General features: G+C 48.8%; 11 protein-coding genes across 11 annotated transcripts; 6 read left to right on the forward strand and 5 right to left on the reverse strand.

Moving 5' to 3' along the window:
• Positions 1-55: 55 nt before the first annotated feature.
• Positions 56-2674, forward strand: LCP9604111_6226 (PSP1 family protein; the record flags this gene model as incomplete). The annotated part of the gene is made up of 3 exons (XM_039074124.1): positions 56-1415; positions 1480-2107; positions 2164-2674. The coding sequence occupies 3 exons, from the start codon at positions 56-58 to the stop codon at positions 2672-2674; spliced, it is 2499 nt and encodes an 832-aa protein (XP_038927752.1).
• A 1083-nt stretch (positions 2675-3757) lies between these two features.
• On the reverse strand, positions 3758-4805 carry LCP9604111_6227 (uncharacterized protein; the record flags this gene model as incomplete). The annotated part of the gene is made up of 4 exons (XM_039074125.1): positions 3758-3785; positions 3849-3887; positions 3943-4299; positions 4441-4805. 4 exons carry the CDS (start codon positions 4803-4805, stop codon positions 3758-3760), a joined length of 789 nt encoding a protein of 262 aa, XP_038927753.1.
• Positions 4806-5206: 401 nt separating this feature from the next.
• LCP9604111_6228 (class I SAM-dependent methyltransferase) lies at positions 5207-6182 on the forward strand (the record flags this gene model as incomplete). Its single annotated transcript, XM_039074126.1, has 4 exons — positions 5207-5243; positions 5328-5435; positions 5495-5926; positions 6013-6182. The coding sequence occupies 4 exons, from the start codon at positions 5207-5209 to the stop codon at positions 6180-6182; spliced, it is 747 nt and encodes a 248-aa protein (XP_038927754.1).
• A 286-nt stretch (positions 6183-6468) lies between these two features.
• Positions 6469-7057, reverse strand: LCP9604111_6229 (uncharacterized protein; the record flags this gene model as incomplete). Its single annotated transcript, XM_039074127.1, has 4 exons — positions 6469-6516; positions 6573-6655; positions 6705-6825; positions 6884-7057. The coding sequence occupies 4 exons, from the start codon at positions 7055-7057 to the stop codon at positions 6469-6471; spliced, it is 426 nt and encodes a 141-aa protein (XP_038927755.1).
• Positions 7058-7195: 138 nt separating this feature from the next.
• LCP9604111_6230 (uncharacterized protein) lies at positions 7196-7579 on the forward strand (the record flags this gene model as incomplete). The annotated part of the gene is made up of 3 exons (XM_039074129.1): positions 7196-7223; positions 7278-7433; positions 7500-7579. The coding sequence occupies 3 exons, from the start codon at positions 7196-7198 to the stop codon at positions 7577-7579; spliced, it is 264 nt and encodes an 87-aa protein (XP_038927756.1).
• Positions 7580-8116: 537 nt separating this feature from the next.
• Positions 8117-10364, reverse strand: LCP9604111_6231 (putative GARP complex subunit (Sac2); the record flags this gene model as incomplete). Its single annotated transcript, XM_039074130.1, has 5 exons — positions 8117-8161; positions 8221-8256; positions 8305-9089; positions 9138-9432; positions 9483-10364. 5 exons carry the CDS (start codon positions 10362-10364, stop codon positions 8117-8119), a joined length of 2043 nt encoding a protein of 680 aa, XP_038927757.1.
• A 329-nt stretch (positions 10365-10693) lies between these two features.
• On the forward strand, positions 10694-11463 carry LCP9604111_6232 (Eukaryotic translation initiation factor eIF-5A; the record flags this gene model as incomplete). The annotated part of the gene is made up of 4 exons (XM_039074131.1): positions 10694-10708; positions 10884-11150; positions 11203-11335; positions 11393-11463. 4 exons carry the CDS (start codon positions 10694-10696, stop codon positions 11461-11463), a joined length of 486 nt encoding a protein of 161 aa, XP_038927758.1.
• A 563-nt stretch (positions 11464-12026) lies between these two features.
• On the forward strand, positions 12027-14151 carry LCP9604111_6233 (TFIIB-type zinc finger domain-containing protein; the record flags this gene model as incomplete). Its single annotated transcript, XM_039074132.1, has 7 exons — positions 12027-12131; positions 12219-12309; positions 12361-12470; positions 12525-12778; positions 12844-12949; positions 13007-13145; positions 13202-14151. 7 exons carry the CDS (start codon positions 12027-12029, stop codon positions 14149-14151), a joined length of 1755 nt encoding a protein of 584 aa, XP_038927759.1.
• A 241-nt stretch (positions 14152-14392) lies between these two features.
• Positions 14393-15489, forward strand: LCP9604111_6234 (ubiquitin-60S ribosomal protein L40; the record flags this gene model as incomplete). The annotated part of the gene is made up of 6 exons (XM_039074133.1): positions 14393-14418; positions 14535-14587; positions 14674-14680; positions 14795-14975; positions 15187-15297; positions 15403-15489. The coding sequence occupies 6 exons, from the start codon at positions 14393-14395 to the stop codon at positions 15487-15489; spliced, it is 465 nt and encodes a 154-aa protein (XP_038927760.1).
• A 353-nt stretch (positions 15490-15842) lies between these two features.
• LCP9604111_6235 (Yip1 family protein) lies at positions 15843-16904 on the reverse strand (the record flags this gene model as incomplete). Its single annotated transcript, XM_039074134.1, has 4 exons — positions 15843-15936; positions 15993-16698; positions 16758-16809; positions 16860-16904. The coding sequence occupies 4 exons, from the start codon at positions 16902-16904 to the stop codon at positions 15843-15845; spliced, it is 897 nt and encodes a 298-aa protein (XP_038927761.1).
• A 290-nt stretch (positions 16905-17194) lies between these two features.
• Positions 17195-18551, reverse strand: LCP9604111_6236 (TBC domain-containing protein; the record flags this gene model as incomplete). Its single annotated transcript, XM_039074135.1, has 3 exons — positions 17195-18075; positions 18130-18261; positions 18326-18551. The coding sequence occupies 3 exons, from the start codon at positions 18549-18551 to the stop codon at positions 17195-17197; spliced, it is 1239 nt and encodes a 412-aa protein (XP_038927762.1).
• Positions 18552-19294: the final 743 nt, after the last annotated feature.

The following is a 19294-nucleotide window of genomic DNA, read 5'->3' on the forward strand; positions in this document are numbered from 1 at the left end:
ATGCAACAGTGTTCCTCTAACCGTAATGGCATCGCCATCTAACAAATCGACCCCGATGGCTCAATCGTCCCCACCCGCTACGGCAACAGCGTCTGCCATCCTTGAAAAGACTCACCCAGGCGTGCGCCGTTCCACCCCAGACTCGGACGCCTTGGCTTCCTCTGACGATGATGGAGACCATGGAGCGCAAGCTCAGAACTTTATCCCCCCTACCACCAGACCACCAGTCCGTCGCACCTCTTGGTTGAATGAAGTGCCTCTTTCCGCTCAGCGTAAACATTCGCTGCCTGGAAGCCACCTTTCTTCCGCCCCATCTAACCCTACAAGCCCTGCTACTGATCAGGCATCATGGGCGACAGCTACGAGCCCAAATCTTGCCGGATCTTTCAATTGGAACCAACCCGGAGGAAGTACGCTTCCCTGGGGCACAAGCACAGGAATCTGGAACACAGAATCACGCAGGGAACCGCCTTCTCGCTTGGCAGAAATGATACCCTCTCCGACCATGACCAACCCACCTCCTTCGGGCGGCACCATACCAGACGAAATGTTGAGCCCTATCACCCGTACTATCTCTGGCGATTCTGCCATTCCATTCTCCATCCCGTTACAACCAACTCTCAAAACCTATCGCTCTCAGTCATACTCTGTTGGTCAGATGGATCCAGAGTTCCTCAGCCTGGCTGCTGGCAAGGCCGGTGCAGGTGCACAATACCCAGGAAGTCGCTCCCGTGCTCCTGGCCAAATGTCTGCTGTTCAGCCTCGAGCATCACGGCCTAGTATGCTCGGTGAATTAGGACATGATACTGCAATGCTTGGTCGAGTCCGCGAGGATGATGATGATGACGGTGACGAGAGTTTCAACGGCTCGGAAAGTGAAATGAGCTACTCAGCGAGTCAGGCTCGGCAAATCGAGCAGCTGGCCCGCGAGAACGCACTCTTACGGCAAGCAGCCGCGGCAGGTCAAATGGATAACAGATACCGTGAACGAGCTGGATCGGTTGCATCAAGCAGTGGAGGGGGTCATCCACTACATCGCATCCGAGGCGGCGTTCCAGAGGGAGATTTGGCTGCAGAGGACCTAGGTGAATTGCGTGATATTACCGGATACAACATGCGTGGTAATGCTCGTCGCCGCTTCTCTGAGCATTTGGCGCCCCCGGAAGCGCAATTCTCGTCCTTCACCTCTCCGCTGGAGAATCGTGCTCTAGATAATGTCCGCAAGGCTCATTGGCAAACGTCTCTAGGCTTCGGTGGCATGTCTGACATGCCACAAAGTCGCCGACATTCTTTCGCCGAGATTCCGATGCGTCATGGCTCAGTCGGCTCTGTGGACTCGCATTCGACTGCTACTCCTCGCGCAACTATAGGAGACCGTGATGACGGCTATAGTAACCTTGGTGACTATCCCAACCGTAAGTCTATATACTTCTACACCCTTTTGCTTTTGCTGTCATTCAATGCTAATATCTTCTGCAGAACCATACTACTCCCGTGAACAGACCTTGCGTGGAGATGGCTCCTCGGGTATCCCGTCATCTCTCAACCAATATGCGATGTCGAATGCATATGGGCGTCAGTCATCCGCGTTGTCACATGCTCATCAAAATCAGCTTTTGTACATTGTCGCCTTCAAATGCAGCCGTGCAGATGTTTTTTACATCCAAGAAGATACCGGTCTTCAGGTGAAAACCGGTGATCTAGTCATTGTGGAAGCGGACCGAGGAACAGATCTAGGCACCGTCATTCATGCAAACATATCACTCCAACAGGCACGGGAGTTGAAGCAACATTACGCAGAAGAGCATTACAAGACCCTCATGATTTTCTCTAGACACGGCCAGCCTGAGGGGTCCACCCTCGCCAACCCCAACACGGGCTTGAACACTCGAAGTGCCACAGGTGGCATGGGTCCCCATGGTCCTCACAGTGTGCAGGAACCCGCGACAGACATCAAACCAAAGCTTATCAAGCGGTTGGCACAGCAACATGAGGTTCTTACCTTGCACGATAAGGAAGGAAATGAAGCTAAAGCCAAGCGGGTCTGCCAGCAAAAAGTGGTTGAGCACCGGCTTAATATGGAGATCCTCGATGCCGAGTTCCAAATGTAAGTCTACACCATTCCGATTGCCATCCGTGATGGTTGAACTAATTGTTACGCAGGGATTGGAAAAAACTTACGTTCTACTACTTTGCTGATTCGTACATCAACTTCAACTCACTGGTGACTGATCTGTTCAAAATCTACAAGACCCGCATCTGGATGTCAGCTATCAACCCGGCCTCCTTTGTCACACCCCCTACGTCTGGCCTGTCAGGTCCTGGCACCATTCCCAATCCTCTCTATGCCCAGGAAGCAGACCGTCGCCACCAACTTGACAGTAGGTCCTATGGCGGAGCGCGAGATTCTGTCGACACAGGTCGAGATATGCCGAACCCTGTGGGCATGCTTCGCACATCCTACGGAGAGTCCTACCAGCCTTTTTCTCAGCCATCCCGCCACTCAGAAGGGCTTAATTCGGATGCCTTTGCCCCACATGTGCCATCGAGCTTTGGTCCCGCAGATTCATTCGAATATCCCGGCAACATCGGTAGCTCCAATGGTTCTTCCCGTGTGCACCCAGCGCAGGGCGAATGGATCAACCGGTTCCAGGGCCTGTCGCTCAACTCCTAAATCCCTTTTCCTGCCTTTCCTTCTCTTGAATCTCCGCTCCTCCTCGCCTATCTCTGTACAATCGTCTGACCCTGCCCTCCCACTACCCACCTGCGTCCTGTCCCATATTATGGGGCTTGTTCTCGCGGTGAAAAGAGACTCCTTATGAACCTAGATCTGATCAGCTTTGCTATTTTCTCTTTTTCAACGCAGATATCGCCACCTCGTTTATCTCGTCTTTTATCTTTTCTCCCCTTCCTCAAAGAATGCTTTCCGCTGAAATCTGGACGCGCTTGCCGTTCGTTTCCTGTGTTATGTTCACTGTGAGCTGGTCTATCATACTTCTTCTGTGCCCCCCGTACCCTCGTTTTTATCGAGGTTTTGAGGTCTTGTTCTGTACTACTGTTGTTAGAATTCATACCCAAGGCTTGCTGCTCTGCCGGACACATTCCCCCATTCTGTCATTACCGTCCGCCCTTTCTTCTCGCCATAGATCTGTTTTTTCCGTGACGAATCATGTCTTCCATAATCAGAACTATCTCTATCTACAAATGGATGTGTGTGTTGTTTGTGTTAATTGAAGTTAAGTTGAATCCTTGATTTGAGATACTCTCGTGTTTGCTTTTGGTATCCCGTTGATAATTTCTTAACATACAAGTTGTCCACAGATCGGAAAAGTTTGAAACTTGCGATTACCAGAGAGAATAGAATATAAAATGGGTTCATACAACCCTAGAAGAGAGATTTGTGTCATTATTATGGCTTTCCTCGATGTACTTCCAAAATAGATGCGTCGTTCTGTTGATAGAGAAATGAACCACCATCTAGGTGGCCCTCGAAGGCTTGCAGAGTGCCATGCACCGCCTCCATGATTCCCTTACCGGGTCTGCCTGAATCGATCATCAAGCCCAGCCAATATGTTGGGGTTTCTCTCAGTCTGATCTGAGCTCGCGTGACGCATTTCTATTGTCTTGGCTGTCAGTGACCTAGATGTCGACAGGCCAGACCGACAATAGGCGAGAGAGAACATTAAAGCCCCGGCATCAAGGACCCAAGCCCGGAGCTAGCACAACTCGAAGATATATCGTGGCGAACAGAACCAAGTCAGCCTTGTTTCAGGACAGAAACACTACTACCATCCCATCAGCACCAACTCTCCCAAACCAGGAAAAAAAAAAAAAAAAGAAAAACTCACCTGAAGACCTCAAGCCCACTTATCATGTTTCCCACTAACCTTAACATCCAGCAGAATCTCATGAAAATTCCCGTCCCTCCTCCCTTTCCTCAACCTCCTAACCTCCTCATCATCCAACACCCTCCCAACAATCCCCTCAAGCTCCTTCTTGCTAATCTTCTCGTACGCTTTACTCTCCTTGGACGCGCGCAACTTCGGCTTAAATCTCGCCTGCATGCGCACGCGCACCGTCGTCTCAAACGAAATCGTATTCGCGTCGCCGCGGATCTCCACGCCAGAAGCAGCTTTCGCGTTCTCTTTTATCGAGAGGAAAGACTCGCCGTCGCCGCCGTGCGTTTGTAGTGAGAATGTCCCCGAGACTTCGGGTGAGGGGATTACTAGGAAGGATTCGTAGTGGCTGACTGCCGAGGCGGTTGCGCTGAAGAGGCCGTGTGTGTCTGAGGAGAGGTATCTGTAGTTAGGGAGGTTGTTAGTTTTGCATTGCATTGGAAAAATAAAAGGAAGACAGAATTGAAATAGAAATTGGGATAATATGGCTATAGTATGCGCATGCACATATTGCGATAAAAGGCAGTAGTATCGATTCACTTACTTCCCATGGTGTCCCTTGAAACTGAACGACTCCGTCCCCGCCACCCGCGACGCAACCCAGACCTGTCGCACATCGTGTGGTTCTGCCGTGCTCGGGTCTCTCTCGATGAGGTTCTCGAGCTTGCTGGCAAAAACTTGCCCGTTGGCGTCGCTTGCGACGCAGGTTGGGTCGTCTGAGGGCAGGACTAGGACCACTGGGCCGGCGATGTCGCTTGGAGAGTCGGCGGAGACCCAGCTTTGGTCTTCTGGGTTGTCGTCTGGTTCGGGTTCGGTTTTGCGCGATTTAGGGGTTGGGGCTTCGGTGTCTGCGGTGCGTGTCTTGCGCTTCTTTGGCTTGTCGCCTTTGAATGTTAGGGGTTTGACCATTGTGATTAAATGGGTGATGGTTGTTGGTTGTTGGAGCTTGGAGCTTGAGCTTGGAGAGTTTGCGGAGGGCGGGGACGAGGCCGGGCTTGGCTGGGGTGACGGAGCACATGGTTGACTTTCGTTTCTATGTGGATTTGGATGTGGTTTTGTATATATAGTCTTCTTTTTGCTAATGTAAATTCCCTCTCGGCGTAATATCGCAGGTGAATGCTTTTGGCCCCCATTCGCTACATGAGTCCTGACTACTCAATATAGGCTAGTGCTGAACTAGTACGGATTGATACTAAAGCAGCGACTATAACATTCGACTCTTCATCATCAACTTCTTTTTTCTCAAATTTCATTCCTATCTACGGAACTCTCGACCATCTCCTTCATAGAACCATCTCACGTACATAACTATGTGCCCCAAACCTGGCCGCCTTGCTTCCATTCTCCGTCCATGGGGCCTGATCTGGTTCTCGATTTGCCGCAAGTCTTTGGTCACCGAATTTCCACGACTATACTAATCATCCATTATAGTGCATTGGGAAGCTTTGACACAAGCGGTTCGTCGAGACGGTCTCGCAGCACTTGGCCGCCCACAACAAATTCGAGATGCCGCTTCAGCGAAGTTGTTCAGTATAACCTGTAACCAAACCATGTCTTCTCTCAACTCGTGCACAGAGTGAATTGACCACCATATGCAGCTGGAAATTTCATCGCCTATGAAGACACAACCGTTGTTCCCTCGCTCGTACAAGCTGCTAGTGGCGTTATTCTCGAACTGGGCCCTGGCCCAGGCAATCAGATTCATCGTTATGACACCGCTCTTGTCAAGCATATCTATGGCATTGAACCTAATCCGCACTTCAAAGACGCCATAGATGCCAAATTGGACAAGTATAATCTGCGGGATAGGTATAAGGTTATAGTTTGCGGCATTGAAGACAGCGATGTTCTGAGGGAAGAGGGAATCACCGAGGGGAGTTTGGATGCCGTGCTATGCATCCAGGTTCTGTGTGCAGTAAAGGATCCAAAGAATGTGATGAAGGAGGTGTGGAAGCTGCTCAAACCTGGAGGCAAGTTTATATTCTGGGAACACGGATGGAGTAGAAACCGCTTGACGACTGTAGCGCAAGGTGTGTATCTGCCTTTCTTCTTTTCTGGACTCTATAGGTGTTTGGCTCTGGAATGACGCAGACCGGCTAACATGAAGAAACCTTAGCTTGCTGGAATCCTGCTTGGGGCACATTTGTCGGATGTGATTTGACGCGGAATGTGCTGGCAGACATTCTCAACAGTGGAGAGTGGGAAAATCCACGCGAGGTCCAAGAACCTGAAGAACCGTTTAGTCTGTTGCCTAGGATTCAGGGTGTGCTTGTCAAGAAGGCTTAATGCCTACATCGCCAATATGTAAGAAGACAAAGTAGAGCTCCTGCAATACCAGCAGTCTAGACAGTCTAAAAGACAACATTTCCTTTTCAATTCACTGCATAAACCTGTCTATAATATTGCCGATCCGATTTGACAGATTATTAATCTCAAAAGTACTTTGGTCTATCAAGGTCCTCAATTTCAAGTACACAAAACGTCAAGATGTCCCATATTTCAGGAAGAGATCAATTCTATTAACCATCTCTAGGAAAACGTACTTTGTATGATGACATCCACGTCTAATCATCTAATCGAAGGTGATGGCAGCCTTGATAGCAGTCTTGTTGCGCATCGCCTAAAGGCACTCCTCCTCCTATTATACACCTTGCTCACAATGCCATCCAGTTTTACCTGGCCAGAGTCAAGATTGTCAACAGCAGCAGGGAACTTGTAGGTCTCAGAATAACTGCTGAGGATCGTGATTTTATCGCCGACTGGAAGGGAATCAGCAAAGCACTCAAGAGAAGCGACAGCAAAACTTACAGATCTTGGCTGGCGGCCACGAGACCCGAACCTCATCCGGGTACACGCGGTACATCACCAACTTACCACCACGACGAACATAGTTAATCGAGTCGTCGAGAATCTTCAGGCTACCAGTAGCCTAAACAACAATGTCGAATCCATACGGCTTCTCAGCCTTGAGAGCATCAAATTGAGACTGGGGACTCGCGCGACAGCTCAATGTACTTGTCAGCACCAAGCTTCTGAGCCAAATCCATCTTCAGACCCCCAACAGAAACAACAACGACATTGCAACCACCATTCTGGCGCAGCATCTTAGCTAACACCAGACCAGTAATACCATCACCAAAGATCAGCACGGAAGAGCCCATCTTCGGAGTGATCTTGTCCAAACCGTGGGCGGCAGAGGAGGTAGGCTCGATGAGAGTCGTGTCGATATAAGAAAAGTTCTTGATCTTATAGACTCTTCCAGCTGAAAGAATATCCAAAATCAGCCTTGGGAGGCCGGTATGCTGTTGAGATATTCTACTTACCCGGGTAGGCGCAGTCGTTCACCGTCACACCGTGAGCCTCGAAGTGCTCACAGAACAGCTCATCGCCACAGCGACAGTAGAAGCATATGCCGCATGGCTCGGAAATTATCAGCGACCACTTGCTCGCCGATCTCAGGCACAGGGACATCAATCTTGGGCTCTGATTGCTGCAGGGCACGCATGGTCTTGGGTACGGAGGTGGCCATGATTGAATGTAGGATGTGTTATGTGGAGGGAAGAGAGAGGAAAAGTTGAGAAGAGGTGGTTTGACGAATTGTAGGGGACATCCTCAACGGATCGTTAGACTTCGCTGTTGGCTGGGGTGTCTTGGCTGTCTTGTTTGCTCTTTGCGCTTTGTGAAATTGACTGACTTGAAACAAGCTGCGGCAAGGACCCTTGACAGTGGATGCTACTCCGATCCGTGGCCGTGTACATGTATTCCTAGCCTGAGACTACCACCAACCATCATACATGTGTTGACCACGCACCTAACACTGCCCTAGAGACAAAATGATATGTTTTTCTATATATACCTAAGACACTCTAGTGTGGAAGTAAAGAAAACAACTTAGGAAATGAGAGAAAAGGAAGAGCAAGCTGATACTATGGACTTGACAGCAGGTGGCCTAGTGGTAACATTCATGCATGTGTACTACTAGGGAAGTGCCGAAGATCTTCCACCACCTGGAATGTTCCGGATCGATTTAGGTTGCTCTCGCGTTCGACTCTTTTTTATTCTCTTGTCAGATGGAATATCTTCTCGCAGTCCGATGGTTTTCGGGGGCCTGTGGTGTCTAGGTAAACACATTGATTGAGATATTTGAAAGGATATCTACATGCATTATGTTGTTTGTCTTCCACATGGAATATGCATCTGTCCAGTGTATAAATCGCTTTCTACCGCTTGGTGCTGGTGCTATTCTTGAGCATCTCTTCCAAATGCTGCAAGGCAAGTTAGTTATAGGGTCTCTGATAGACATGTGGACAAGTCAAATGCTTACCTGCTTCTGCTCAACTGCTAATTTGCCTTGGGTATCCTATTTCCGATTAGCGGACGTTGCCCAAACATAGGGCTAGCAACATACGCTAATGATGGTTAAAATCAATGAATAATTGTTGAAGAGGAACCGCTCTCTTCGCTTGGCGTCTGTACCATTACGACTCAATTTGGCCAAAAGAGAATCGAATTCAGCAGTCAACCGGGCCAGGCTGTTAGATACCGGCTCATCATCACCAGCATCGCTGCTGAGCACAAGGATTCCATGTAGAAGCTGTCCGAATCGTTGAGTCAAGAAGTGGGGCGCCGAAGACTGCTTCAAGTCATCTCCGCCTGCAATCGAAAGGGCCGAGACAGCACTGCGACTAGTGTTGGACCCAACTCGTTTGAGTGAGTCGCCATGCTGATCCATAATCACTTGGAAGCGTGGCCAGAGCTGCATATTGGTTCCATTAACATACGAGTCGGCGACGGGCACCTTTCGGCGCTGAAGCTCAAACGCGGAATGTTGGTTGAGGCGAACACACATGAGGACACCCAGAGAATCCGTGGTGTGCTCGATTAACTTCTTGGTCTGGTTCTGGCCAAGGGTAAAGACCGGTTGGAATATTTCCACGGCATTGCGAGAGATTTGATGGAAGGTCTTTGGGGAGAAAAACTCGGTCAGGAAAGAATACTCGGCGCACACATTGTCCACCAATGCGAGGTTAAAGTTTCGAAACGGCACTTCGATTCCATGGTAGGTATTATCCTCTTCGGCCAGATATGAGGATAAAGCCTGGAGATTGCCAGTTCGGAGGACATCAATACGTCTACCCAAGGAGAAAGGATCGTGTACGGCAGAGCCAGCTCGGCCGCCAGGCATCATGTTCCCTGAGATAATCAGTATATTTGGGAGCATGAGAGCAGTATATTTCTTACCTGAGCGATGTGTGGATGGGTCGCCTCCAAGAACCTCGTTTCGGTCAGGAGGATAAACCTTGACCTTATCGAGGGCTTGCAGGTAACGTGTGAAATGAGATGTGTAATACCAACGCATTGTGTTGATGTACGCCTGTGATATCTCTCCTGCCAGCTTTGGGTGGACCTTTGAGAGATAACTGTATAGATCTTTAAACTTCACCAGTCGCTGTTGTTGGATAATCTGAGAGTTGATGTTTGGCGATCGCATAGCACGAATTTGTGACACAAGATAATCTCTGATCCTTTGAACTGCCTACATAGATGTCAATGCAGGTCTACATAATCTGAGGGCAGCATACTCACTTTGGTCTTCACATCGGCTAAAAGGGGTCTTACATCCTCGACGGCTTTGTAGCCGTTGGAGGAAGCAGCGGCCTTGGCTTCGATATTTGTTGTTCGAGAATCGATCTCGTTCAGTGCACGCACCCAATTCTCATCAATTGGGCCTTCGACAATTGTCCGCACCGCCTTGGGGGAAATGCTGATCTCCTCCACGGCGGGTCCCAGCAGCCGTTCCACGTTGCGCCTATTCTCTAGCATCGCGTTCAATTGTGTTGAGCGAGATTGCAAAGTTTCAATCTCTGCGGATACGGCACCCAGTTCATTCTGGAAGTCATTCAAGTACAGCTCAACTGACTTGGACACCTCATCACATCCAGTAATAGATGTATGTAACTCTTCAAACTTATCTCGCTCTTGCTCAAATTGCTGGACAGTTTGCGCGTTTACATCACTCTCGCGCGTTCTTTTTATTGGTGTTGGATCCTCCTTTTTCAGAAAGTCTTCGAGACTTAGCCCGTCAAAACGGATAGCTTCCACCAATTGCCCTGGTCGTTCCGGCACCGACGATAGCGGCGGCACATGCTTATCTGTCTGGTTTTTTTCCTTTCCAATGATTTCATTCAAGACTTCCAGCGGATCGGGAACATTGGCCGGTCGAGGTCGTTGAATACTCGTCTGCTTTAAAGGAGAACCATTGGTCGCCCGTGCAGTTCCTGGAAGAGAGGTTGTAGAGTCGTTTGGGGTCAGGAGAAGAGATGTTGACGAGCTTCTAGATGTTACACCAGGGCGACTATTGTAGGGACTTGGAGATAGCTGGGATGATGAGCGTCGCGGTAAAGGAGAAAGGTTGCGGCTATTGGCTCCGGAGGAAGTTGACTGGGCTGAAATGCGGTCGCGCCACATTGTGTAAAGGGATGAACGGCATGGAAATGCAGAACAAAAGCAAGAATTCAAGTGTATACTCGGGGAAATCAACCAAGTAACCTCAACAAGAAGGTCGAACGTTGTAGTTGTTAGGTTGTTTCAGGACACTCGGACGCTCCGCCTATATACACTAAACCCAACAAGGTGGACAACCCTCCTCGACCAATCACCGGCCAGTAAGCGACCCCGCCACAGCGCCCACGATAGATTTTAGTCGTTTGAATTTCTCTCTCCCCTTCTCTTCATTTTTCCCCTCCCCAAATTTTACGAAAAACCCCCCTCTTTCAACCCCTCTACATCTATTCACCATGTCTGCCGAGGAGGTATGTACTTTCTTTTACAAATTCGAGATCCCCCAATGGCTGTCTCGAGGATTTCTGTCCCTGCCCCGCATGCGGCTCCCCTTCTATTCTCTTCTCGAGGGCACGAGGCTATATTGGACTCTCAACCCCGCCCTATTGTCTCATTTGAAGCGCTTGCTAACATAATTCAATATAGCACGATGTCACTTTCGATTCGGCTGATGCCGGAGCCTCGCTCACCTACCCCATGCAGTGTTCTGCTCTGCGCAAGGGTGGCCACGTTGTTATCAAGAACCGCCCCTGCAAGATCATTGACATGTCTACCTCCAAGACTGGCAAGCACGGTCACGCCAAGGTTCACTTGATCGCCACCGATATCTTCACTGCCAAGAAGCTTGAGGATCTCTCCCCCTCCACCCACAACATGGACGTTCCCCACGTTATTCGCAAGGAGTACCAGCTCGTGAGTTCCCCTGATGACTTGACGGTTGAATTGTTGGGTTGACGAATATTAGCTCGATATCACCGAGGACGGCTTCATGTCCCTTATGACCGACAGCGGTGACACCAAGGATGATGTCAAGGTCCCCGACAACGAGGTTGGTGAGAAGATCAACCAGATGTTCCTTACCGAGGAGAAGGAGTGCAGTAAGTTCCAAACATATCCAAACTTCCTCGGGACTTATCACTGATATGTGCCATCAGACGTCGTCGTCCTGACTGCCATGGGCGAGGAGGCCGCTATGGAGTGCAAGGAGGCTCCCAAGTCTGGTTAAATTTAATACATGGATTTATTACCTGTTATGCCAGCCTTTATGTTCCACGAGGGCTCAAAGCCCGCCAAAAATTTTATCTTTCACGGTTCAAAGGAGGATACGATTCTTTGAATGATTATGCCCATTGCTTCAAGATCTGTCCCCACATAACCTTGGATGTGGGCTGGACCGAGAATTGCTTTGGTTGGCATAATATGTGTTGTCCGAACAGTTCTGAGTCTCAGCATCTCATGATAGTGTGATGAATAAATACTCAATCTTGCTTGACTGCGCGAGGGTTCTAGTAGACTATGAAGTAGATGAATGAATTTAGAGCTCAATTACACTCAACCAAAATATACACAAGTGTAACCCCACAAATAATGAAAAAAAAGTACCTACCTAGGGACTAGAAGCTTGCAATTCAATCGTCTGGTATAGTCCACGGATCAATCACAGCGCGCGCATTGCGGGACATGTGGAGCGACAAAAATCGGCGGTCACTAGGAGGCAGAAAAAAAAGTCCCGCCATCTGGATATACCAACCCTTCTTTGTCAAACAAGCATGAACAAATCCCTTGGGGATGGACTACGTTACCCGAGGGGTCTGCGGTCAAGAAGGTTGTCGTGAGACCCGATACTATCTAGACAATGGACTTTGGTATTGTCGGCGCGGTCATTTGCAGGAGGTATGACGTCCATCGGCTTTTTTTTTTATCCTATCACTGCATCCAATGTCAGGAAGTACACAGCTAATGGCTATGCGACATGTGTAGGGTGTTCAAGTCGCAGAAGATGCCGCCGATTTTGGAAACCTAGGCAAAACACATCGCGTGAAGAGAGAAACCAGGGAGAAGGTCAGCAAGAGTATGTAATTAGCAGCTTCAGCCTCGTTCTCTCTGCTGACTTTACTAACAGCACTCCGTGGCCGTCCGGCATACACGCTTTTCTTGCAGACCTACCAGCTTATCCTTTGGAAACAATGTCATGCCTTGGTTCATGAACACGGGTTCCCAGAGGAACTTGAGGTATGTGCATATGTTGCTTCTTGTGTTCAAGGATAACAGCTCATTATTTATTAGCTTGTTGTCCGAGATCTCTGGGCTCTTCGTCTGCAAGATTTCGAAGCAAGAATCACTGATTCTACTGATGGCGACGACAATGATACTGAATCTGAGGTATTCAGCTCGCAAGCCGCAAAAGATGAACCTCGTGATATGGGATTTAAACCAAACTCGAGATATCTCGAATGGCCTCGTCTGATCGATTCTGTTGCACTGTGTTATCTCGCAGCGTTCTTGATGCGGCTTCCTGTCTGTGTCAGTGATTTCCACGGGTATGTATATTCTTTCCTCCATGCAAGTTTGCTTCTAGAATGCGCGCAATACTCACATTCTACAGCATGATAATGCGGCAAGAGATCCCCTACGTCCGAGTCCTGGCAACTGTCCCCCGAGAAATGAGGGATAGGCTTCCGCCAGAACTGACTGCGATCCTTGAGGTTAATGTGAGTGTAGTCTGACTCTGGGATATTTTCTGGGTTGATTGACTGATCTTGAAAAAGTCAATACCTAATGCCGAGCGGTTCCATCGCGGCGTCCTGGCAATAGTGTTGTTCTATCAGCGCCGGTTTGAATTGGACCTTCCTCCCTTGAATTTACCCCTGGTTCTTTTCCGGCTCATCAAGAGATTAGCCTTACCAAGTATGAGAGACAGTCCGCCAAGTGGTTGCCAGTTTATATTAGCTAACGAATTTTAGTTGAGATATATGATACAACTATGATCTTGCAAGATCTATTAGGCTTCACACTTCAGTATCCGACAACAAGTTCATCCGATGGCCGAAAAACAGCACTTCTTCTTCCTGACTTGCAATTGATGGTGCTGATTATCATTTCTACGAAACTCCTGTTCCCAATCGATGATTTGAAAAGGTATCCCAGCACAGATCAAGAGCCCGCTGTGCAGGTCATGGACTGGGCCCTCTGGGCACGCTCCCAGAACCACTTCGATCGTGATCGGGGATTTGGGGGAAATATTGGAAAAAAGACTGCCATTCAGATCACAGACCAAGATGTGTTGAACATGACGTCTGCCCAATTAGACGATTACATGGACTGGTACCAAAGCAGTTGGCTCGATACCTCTAAGGAACCCAGTCGCATTGCCACGATGTTTCCCATCAGCCGGGCAGAACGAGATACCCAACCAACCTCTAGCGCTGTCCCAGAATCATCCTCTGCTTGTACCACTGCCCCTGCCTCTGTCCCTGTCCCTGCTACTGGTGCTCCTCCTGATAAGACTCGAGAGAAGCTCGAACTTTTGCTACAAACAGTCATGCAAGCCGTTAGAACCAGAAGGGTCATCCCTGACGACAAAGAGGCTGATCACGGGCGTCCCGGCGAGTGGTATCACCGGTATCGATGGGAATCACATCTCAGTGGTCCCGCACGGACTTTTTATGAGGTAGCAGCCCAGCTCGCTGCGGTCCAATTGAAAACACTTGTTCGTGCTGTCACATTTGTTGAATTCAAGATTTCACAGCAAGATGAAGAGCGACAGAACAGAGAGTACTTCGCTAATTTGGGAAGACAAGGAATGCACACCGGGGAAAGCGATGTTGGCCACACGTATGGCATGGCTGATTTTGAAGAGGACATGTACGAGGCGGGGTCCGAGGATATGGATGGTGATGAAATTTTATTGTAATCATATACACGGCGCTGGGCCTTCGGGATCATGTATCTGGCGTTCACCTTTGTGTACAACCTTTTGTCTTTACCTAGTTCAATTACTTGATTTTCTAAGGTTTCTGTGAATTATTGTCTTTCTCGACGCATTAATCTTTCCAGCTGAGGTGGTAGTCGAAGGATTTGTTTATTCGATCAGGAAATACCATTGAGAACAGAAAACACGCTTCATTTATGGTGATCTACTATACTTGACGTAGATGCACTACCAAGTTATCATTGGCTGGTTGGTCGGGCTGCTTACATAACGTATGACGAAAATGGGCAACAACTAGGGCTTAGGGTACCCCGATCGGTCCACCTTTGCTAAGCGAGCGAAATCCTCAAATTGACAATCGACAGCTCCGCCTGGAACACAGCGACCGACAGCCGACAACAACGAGAACTCGCAACCAGTACGTCCCATAAACCTCGTGAAACAGCATCCATGCATCGCTATGGATTCAGTGAGCTAACATCGTCTTTTTCCGCGCCGTTTCAGTGCAGATGTAGGTCTTTCTGAACCCTTAAATGTCATCGCGAACCACAATCCCGATCCCATCGCCAATACGACCCAAACCCATGGAGGAAAAATGAATATGGGCTAATACGGTGCGATGTAGTTTCGTCAAGACCCTGACGGGTAAGACCATTACCCTCGATGTCGAGTCGAGCGACACCATCGACAACGTCAAGACCAAGATCCAGGACAAGGAGGGCATTCCCCCTGACCAACAGCGTCTGATCTTCGCCGGCAAGCAGCTCGAGGATGGCCGCACCCTGAGCGACTACAACATCCAGAAGGTAGGAACCGGAATTCAACTTGTGATGTGATTTGGACCGAGAGCGGGGGGCATTGTGGTATCTCGGGTGGATCAGATTTCCAACATGTTCTTTTTTCAGAGATAAACTCTGTCCACGGATACGCAAGAGGAGGAATCATCGCTTTGCGTTATGGTCTATGGTCTGCGAAATGGTGGAACATTCGCTAACATGCGATATCAACCTGTTATAGGAGTCCACCCTTCACCTTGTCCTGCGTCTCCGTGGTGGTATCATTGAGCCTTCCCTCAAGGCCCTTGCCTCCAAGTTCAACTGCGACAAGGCCATCTGCCGCAAGTGCTACGTACGTTTACCCCGCCTTCTCCGCCTGCGCCAGATGATTGTCATGAAGAAATCGCCTTTAGTGGCAAGGCCATGAATTCCATGTACTAACTCGAACCTATTACAGGCTCGTCTTCCTCCCCGTGCCACCAACTGCCGCAAGAAGAAGTGCGGACACACCAACCAGCTCCGCCCCAAGAAGAAGCTCAAGTAAACGACTCGCCCCTTGGTCTTGTGCTCGGCGTGCTGTTCCAGAGATGGGGATTGGCTGGACTGCTACATGGAGAGGATTACAAATGGCGTTAGATATGATGATAAAATCAATGCAGCCACCGTCATACTTTTTCTAGTTGACTCCTCTCGACGACCAAGTTGCACTCCATGAAATGAAATGTGTAAAATTCAAAAAGTCGAATTGCTTCACATCTCCAAATTCCGTCCGCGATAAATAAAGAGTACAATACATGCATGCGTTCAATAACACGACTAGGAAAACTGCTACCTGAGCAAGAATTGACGGAATGGCCAGTATTCCAGATGAAAAGCCAATGATCCATCCTCCCTCGCTTATGCCCGGAACATCATCCCTTTCGTGTCGTCCTTGTCATCATTGGGGTTCTTGTCCTTGTTGTTGTTCTTCTTTGAAACCGGGCTCCCGTGACTAGTAGATATGTTAGCTCAAGGTCAATTTGTTTGTCAGACAAGGACACTACTTACGCAAAGAAAAGCACCTTGATAGCAATAGCCAGTGCCGCATGTAGCACAACAACCAAGACCAAGAGGATCTTGCTAGCCTTGGCATCAGTAGCATTCAAGACCGGATACAAGTTCCGCAGAAGGAAGAAGACACTCCAAGCAAAGCCAACGCCAACAAGCGCCCAGTTCAGCGCAGTCAACGGACTCCAGCTGACCAGTGCAACGGCAATCCAGACCAAGTTAGAGTATCCATATAAAGCCCAGCACTCAATAAGGTCAGCCGTCGAGCTGCCGAACCAACGCAGCGCACCCCACAGGGCAATAGGCAAAATGCCGGTGTACCCATAGACCAGACCAGCCGCGCCCGATAGCAACGTGAAGTCGTACTCGAAGTGCTTGTCATCATTGTTCGACAGCCATTGCGAGATAGTGCCTGTCAAAAACAGGATAACCACCACCGTAGTCGCGATCCAGATCGGCCCGTATAGGTCTGCGTTACCCTCTAGCACATCGAGGAAGTTGGTGCGCGGATACACCGTTGCCACACAGCGGCGGAAGACTTCATTCGTGTCGACATCGAAGAATTGCTCGTAGTAATGCAGCGACCACCAGCTGTATTTGGCCGGCGTACCGCCAGGGGACCGGTCACGGCGGCGCGATGGCCCGCCACCCAGGAACGGGGCGGAGTCGCCTTGGACTTTGGCGGTTCTTTGGTCGTTTTCAAAGTCTAAGTAGGATTACTTAGTTAGAGAATCGGGCTGGGCCGGTTCGCTTGGTGGAACTCACTGGAGGGGTGGAATTCGAGGTCTTCTTGCAGGTCGGTATGGCCAAGGTCGCCCTGCTGATTTGTTAGACGGAATGGTGTGTTGTTCATCACAGCGCTCTTACCTCTGCATCCACATCTACTACGACATCGTAGCCTCGGTTCGCCATTGTGGTTAGTTTTGAGGTAAGCTGTTGGAAGGGGAGTTGTTAAGTGTACACATCAGCTTCCGCAGATAAAGCCACCGCTCAAGCCACAACTGTGGATACCAGATCATACACGAGTATGTAGCTAATATATATTATTTGCTATGAATTGACTGAGTTCTTTCACTACATGTAAATTATGAAGTTACGATCCTCAGATATAAGGTTTTTTTTTGGTTTCTGTCACTTTTTCTCTTTATTATACACATGCAATAGCACCAAGCATCCGCGATATCTGACACGTTGGCTTGAGATTAAACCCAGTTCCGGATTGCCCTTTGAATTCGGCCAACATAAGACCAAATCGAGGTGTCGAGTCCCTTTTTGCGGATATAGAAAGATGCAGTTCCAACCAATATAGCCAGTAACACAGAACCCACGGAGCGACGGTGGCTCCATAAGAAATCCATAGCTCGTTTCCTGCGTTCTTCGGCCCGAATCTGTTGGGATTGCTTTTCAAAAAAGTACATCGCGTCTTCTGGGGTGCACTTGCGATGTGGGTCTCGTGAAGTCTTGAGCACGCTACACCAGGGAATATGTTTCCAGGCTCCAAACGGCAAGGATTTCGGCGGGTGGTCATCAAAGAGCCGAGCCGCATGCAGAATGTGTCCATCAAGATCAAGTGGGCATGGCAGCTTAGAAAGCGTAAAATGAAGCATCTCGGGTTCATACACTGGTATTGCCAGCAACTCTTTTTTCCTAGACAGGATCATTGCTGCGAAGAGGTAAATTGCAACCACAGGTTCACGAGATAAAACAAAGTCGAAAACTCGTGAGATATTGCTGTACTCTTGAATATCATGGGCGTATAGTGTCAGTGTAGCTGCGAGAGCGAAGAATGGTTCAATATTGTCAAGGTGTCGTCTTAGCTCAGGGTCCGTTGTTTCGATTATTGCAGGAATGAGATGAAGATGTTTCACGGCTGGAGACAGCGATGGTAGCATGTAGTCACGTATGCGGAAAAGGGATATCTGTGCTACTGCTGGCACGGCCTGCTTCTCGCCTAGTACCAAAAGAAGAACTTGGACTATGTCATGATATCCTTGGAAATAACAAAGCATAGGGTATTCCCTAAGCACCTGGGTGATCAGTTTTGATAGCTGCTCTTTCTTTTTCAACATCTCCTCCTCGGGAGCTAGACTCTATTAATATCCAAACTCGTCTTGTATGGAGAGTTTTAATAGCATACCTTTTGGGTAATAGACAAATGATCGGTTGACGTCGAGTTCTACTTGTTCCTCATCGGCATGTCGTAAAAGTTCAGTACTTGGGGCCGTATCAAACTGTCGTATTTGGTCGTCGCAACGTAACAAAATAGGCCCTGTTCACCAGTTAGTTGAGTCTATGTGTAATTTTACCTTCTTCAAACCGGAATATATACTCACAGGCTATCTGTCTCAAGTCATCTTCAAGTAACCCGCCTTCTGAAGTTGCGTGCACAGCCAAGGCTTCCACATCGCGCGCCGCACATGCTTTGCGGATGGCTTTTGCCTTTTCCGCTCGAGCCATCTGTTTTGCTGTTGTATCCAATTCGAAATTGTTTGAGGGTTCTTCTGATGCAGATGTGTCCTCAGAGCTGGGATGACCCGGTTCTTTTCCGGTATCTTCCATTCTTTATTCGCTAAGACGTCCTTCTCAGGAGATCAAGCAGCTAATATGCACACACACCAGAAAAGATGAAAGTTATCACTCGGTTTGTTTTTCAATCTAAATGAATAACATTCAAGTTGTGCGTTTTGAATTTGGCTCAATAACATTGAGAGCTCAATCGGATATAGATCGACCGGAGCCTTTTCACCGGACAACGAGACGACGTGTCCAAAGCAACGACTCAATGCCAAATATGTGAGAATGCGCTTTACCTTTAACAATTAAGGTCCCTTTGAATGTGAGCTGATGAATGTCTAGGCACGTATACCTAGACGTGGAAAGTCTGAAGTCAAAGGCGGCGGAGTCCCGCTTAGCGGCCTTAGGCATCCATCGGCAGCCGCGACATGTTTTCCCCGATAACAACATTCGCTCTGTGTTAGGCTTAGGCACAACGCTCCGGTTTATGCTTTTCAGCACTCATCGCAAGATCTCGGACACATATATTTGTGTACCGTGTTGTGCGCCCTTAGGAGTTCACAGTTTCTGGGGCTCCGACAGCTCACCGACGGGCGGTCATTGCATAACTCCGGGATTGGCTTGCTCTGCTAGTGATAGTGTTAGCTCTGTGGCAAGTAAGGAATTGCTTCCTGGAGCTTGGAAACCAATGGAGCTTGTGTCAGGCACGTCTTCGAGAGCTGATACTACTGTACAGCGTTCGGGCAAGCTGTAAGTCTCACATTGACATTTGTTCTTCATATGTGGGG

This window comes from Penicillium roqueforti (genome assembly GCF_015533775.1).
Source record: "Penicillium roqueforti strain LCP96 04111 chromosome Unknown scaffold_16, whole genome shotgun sequence".
NCBI classification, from domain to species: domain Eukaryota; kingdom Fungi; phylum Ascomycota; class Eurotiomycetes; order Eurotiales; family Aspergillaceae; genus Penicillium; species Penicillium roqueforti.